The sequence below is a fragment of the Nannospalax galili genome, unplaced genomic scaffold (assembly GCF_000622305.1).
Source record: "Nannospalax galili isolate Female #2095 unplaced genomic scaffold, S.galili_v1.0 scaffold144, whole genome shotgun sequence".
Taxonomy (NCBI): Eukaryota; Metazoa; Chordata; class Mammalia; order Rodentia; family Spalacidae; genus Nannospalax; species Nannospalax galili.
Genome location: NW_008353267.1, coordinates 1 through 4770, shown reverse-complemented (window position 1 = coordinate 4770; position 4770 = coordinate 1). Strand labels below are relative to the sequence as shown.

The 4770-nt window shown below is 36.0% G+C and overlaps 1 protein-coding gene across 1 annotated transcript in view; it reads right to left on the bottom strand.

The window, feature by feature from the left end:
* Positions 1–2980, bottom strand: part of LOC103747972 — a gene marked incomplete at its 5' end in the record, with an annotated part of 21454 nt that extends 18474 nt beyond the window's left edge. The window contains one exon of the mRNA XM_029554752.1: positions 2727–2980. Coding sequence (XP_029410612.1) covers positions 2727–2980 — 254 coding nt within the window. The remainder of the gene's footprint in view (positions 1–2726) is intronic.
* Positions 2981–4770: the final 1790 nt, after the last annotated feature.

Below are 4770 nucleotides of genomic sequence, written 5' to 3'. Positions count from 1 at the left end.
CTTACATACATGTAGGCAAAACACTCATACACATAAAATTTTAAAAATTAAGAAATCAAAAAAAAAAATTAAGTGAAGGGTCTGGAGAGAAGGCCTCATGGTTAAGAGCACTTGCTGCTCCTGCAGAGGACCCAGTTCTGTCCCAGCACCCATGTCAGGTGACTCACAATTGCCTGTAACGCCAGTTCCAGGGTATCTGGATACCCAGGGTATCCAGGGTACCCCCTTTTTTCTGTGTGCACTTGTATTCATGGGCACATGCCCACACAGTGACACACAACTAAAAATAAGAAGTGAAGAAAGGCTTGGGGATGTAGCCCAGTGGTAAAGAGACTGCCTAGCATGTTCTAAGCCCTGGATCTGATACTCAGTACTAAGGGGAAAAAAAAGATTTATAAAGAAGCGAGGTACATGCCTATAGTTCCAGTTAGGAGACTGAGGACTGTTTAAGCCCATAAGTTCAAGGCCACTCTGGGCAACATTAGCAAGATACTGTTTCAAAAATAGATAACCCATATGTTGGGAGAAAATACTTTCAAATTATATATCTAATAAGGGTCCAATATCCGTAAAACATAAATATTTAAAATTCAAAAATAAAAATAAGCTGGGCATGGTGGTGCACGCCTTTAATCCCAGCACTTGGGAGGCAGAGGCAGGCAGATCTTTGTGAGTTTGAGGCCAGCCTGGTCTACATAGTGAGTTCTAGGACAGCTGGGGATACAGGGAGACCCTGTCTCAAAAAGACTAAATAAATAAATAAATAAATAAATAAAATAATAAATAAATAAAAATAAAAGGACAAATAATAAAATTTAAAATGGGCAAAGGGGCTAGGTGTGGTAGCACATACCTGTTTTCCCAGAACTCAGGAGGCAGAGGCAGAAGAATCACCTCAAGTTCAAGGTCAGTCTGGGCTATATAGCAGGTTCTAGTACAGTCAGGGCTAAAAGCAAACAAACAAATGGCATGATGCTACAAGCCTTTGATCCCAGCACTCAGGAGGCAGAGGAAGGCAGATCTCTGTGAGTTCAACAAACTTAGCAAGTTAGCAAGTTCCAGGCCAGCTGGGGCTACATAATGAGACCTTGTTTCTACAAAAACCAAACGAAACACAACAAACAAAAAACCAAATAAATGAAAAATAATTTCTACAAAGAAGATAGGCAAATGACCAAATAAGCATATGAAGAGGCTCAGCATCTGTAGTCATTAGGGAAATGCAAACTAAAGTCACAGTGAGAAACGACTTCACATTCACTATAATTATAACCACTATACTAAAAAAGGCAGTAAGTACTAGCGAAGATACGGGGACAATGTAACCCTCACACACATTGCTGCTGAGACTGTAAAAGATGCAGCTGACTTTATTAGAAAACAGCCTGGAATTTTAAAAAATAAAACAACAAAAAAATTTTTTTGGTCCTTTTCAGACAGGGTCTCCCTATAGCCCCAGCTAGCCTGGAACTTGCTATCTAGACCAGGCTGGCCTCTATTGCTGTGATTAAAGCTGGGATTAAAGGCATGTACCACTACACCCAGTCATGGAAATTTCTTAAAAGTAACTTCAAAGAAGCTAAGTGTGGTGGTGCACACCTGTAATCCTAGCACTTGGAAGGTGGAGTTCAAGGGCAGACTCGGCCACATAGAGAGTTTGAGACCAATCTGAGCTACATGAGACCCTTTTCAAAACAAACAAGGCAAAAAAGTGACATTAAAGAATTAAAGTTAACACCAAGAATTTTGCTCTTATTGCATATACACAGGAGAAAAGAAACACATGCTCATATAAAGGTCTGTACAATGGTTTATAAATGTATATACCAAATGTGTTTATAATTTATAAAGCAAAAAACCTGTAAACAACCCAGATGTCCTAAAAATTTAATAAACAAAATGTGATATATACATACAATCCAGTCATAAAAGGAGCTGAAGTGTCAATTCATGCTACAACAGGGACGAGCCTTGAAAATGTCTTAGTTCAGTGAAAGAAATTAGAGGCCACATGCTTTTTATGGTTATAGTAACATGAACTGTTCAAAAAGGGAGCATCTATAGAGACAGAGGATTAGTGGTTTTCAGGAGCTGGAGAAGCATAGCATGGGGGGGTGACTGCTCATGGACATGGGATCTCCTGTGGGCATGATGAAAATGTTCTAAACTAGACAGAGGTGATGATTGACAAAGTGCTACACTGTGTAGGCTTCAACAGGGTGAGCCTTGCATTATTATGTGACATAACTCAGCACAAAATGTTTGTGTGTGTGCGTAGGCATGTCTACGTGGGAACCTGTGTATGAGCATGTATGTATACATGTGCATAATACATGTGTAGGCAAGGGATCAACATCAAGTGTCATTCCTCAGGAGCCTTCCATTGGGGAGCTGGGGATCATCCTTTAGGTGGCTGGCTGGCCAGTAAGCCCCCAGGAACCTGTCTGTCTTTGCTTCCTCAGTGCTGGGATTACCAACACGAGTCACCATATTTACGTCAGTGCTGAGGATCAAACTCAGGACTTCATGCTCACAAAGCAAGTGCTTTACCAACTGAGCTATCTCCAAGACCCCCAAGTATATTTTTTTTGTAATAATATTGAGTCAGGTACTAAATAGTATTCTACTAGATTTTAATTCTCTGATTAATTGGGAGTATGGGGTTCATATACTACTGGAAAACATAAGATAAAAGAGTTGTTTGAAAAACCAGAAAATTCCCTTACCTTAGACAGTTTTCTAGTTCAATAACTCGTTCAATTAGATCTGAGTTGCCTCTTTCAAGACTCTGATTAAGATTTTTCAAAATGTTAATTTTCATTAGAGAAGCAGTAAGCTCATGAAGGTCCTTGACATCATCTCTCAGGGACATTATCTGTAGCGACTGTGGGGCATTATTTTCTTTGTAATTTTCTAATTCAGTCTTCATCTCTTGCAACGAAGTTTCTTTTAAGAAAAGTTTGCTTTGAAGATTTCTTAGCTAATGAGATGGGAAAAGTATTACTTAAAACAATTTCTTGGTTTTAAACATTCATGATGTTAAATCACTGTGAATATTTAAGTTACACATTATTAGAGAGTAAAATGAAACCTTTCAAATCTATTCCCATAACAGTTTATTCTAATGTTTAAAAGACAAAATTATTTAACTTTTATAAACATTAAAATCATTTGTGTCTAGGTGACCCACTCCTTTTATTTCAGCCTGGGGAGGTAGAGGCAGGTGCAATTTCTGTGAGCTCAAGGTCAGTCTGGTCTACATAGTAAGTTCTGGGCCAGACAGAGCTACATGGTCAGATCATGTCTTAAAAAATAAAATAAGATAAAAAATAAAATAAAATAAATAGGGCTGGTGAAATGGCTCTTTGGGTAAAGGCACTTGTCACCAGCCTGACAACCTGGGTTTGAGCCCCAGAATCCACATGACAGGAGAAAATTGACTTCCACAAGTTGTCCTCAGTTCTCCATTTGTGTGCTATGGCATGGGCATTTCCCACACACACACACACACACACACACACACACAAATAAATTTTTTTTAAAAATTTAGAAATTTAAATATTAAGATAATATATTTTAGGATTGTATTCTACTACAGCAACATATAAAAAGAAACAAACTGCTGGTATATAGGATGCTATCATGAACTTTGAATATATTATGTTTTTATTGTAAGAAGACAGAAAAATTAGATCATATACTATATGATTCTCTTTTATAAAATGGCCAGAATGGACAAACTCATACAGATAGAAAACACACTAGTTTTGCCAGAAGCTAGGAGTCATGGGCTATTGTGAGTGCTTAGGGGTACATAGTTTTTTTTAATTATGAAAACATTCTTTGCCTAAAAATGGTGATGGACATATAACTTGATAAATATACTTTAAAATTCTCATTGTGTGCTGTAGAAATGAATTAGTAGTGCATGAATTTTCAATTTAAAAACATAGAAACAATCTAAGTGTCAAAAGTTCATAGAAAATTAGTTAAATAAAAAATTATGGTAGTCCATATAATAGGATTATACGCAGCATGCAGCCACTAAAGAAATATTAAACAGTGATGAGAAAGGACATGTTATGTAAAAAAGTCAAGGTATTTCATTGCCAAGACACCACTCATTATGATTTGGGAAATAAAAAGCAATAAATATGCAGTTGGATGCATTTCACACATGAGTGTCTATGTATCTGTGTATCCATGCCTCAGCCCATAAGAAATCTTTTAGAAGTAAGTCATCATAATAGCTTAACCATAGACTTGTGCTTTTTTGTTTGATATCTTTTTAAATACATTTAGTTTTTCCTAACCTTGTCCTATTTATCTCTTATTTAGACTTTAAACGGTTTTAGAAGTTATCTAGATTGATTGTGAACCTATATCTTTTTTTCCGTGTGTATCTTAGTCTTTGAAAACCCTCCTAGTCAATTTTGTCTAATAAAATACAGAAAAAAAGAAATTTTATGTAGTGACTTTCTCAAAATCATTTTTATTTTTCATTTTATGAGAACATTACATGAATTCTATGGTTTTTGTTCTTGGATTTCTATTTAAAAGCAATGAACAATGATGGACTTGATATGAAAAATTACTTTCTAAAAGAAATCACAATGAAATAGCCAATATCTCAATAAAAATAACAAAGGATAACATGAAAATATCATCCAAAAGTGAGTGCAGTTTTGTTCTCTGTTGTCATTTTTTGAGCAATATGAATTATGAAAGAAATTTGGATCCATAGCAGGTTTTTTTTTTTTTTTTTTAAAT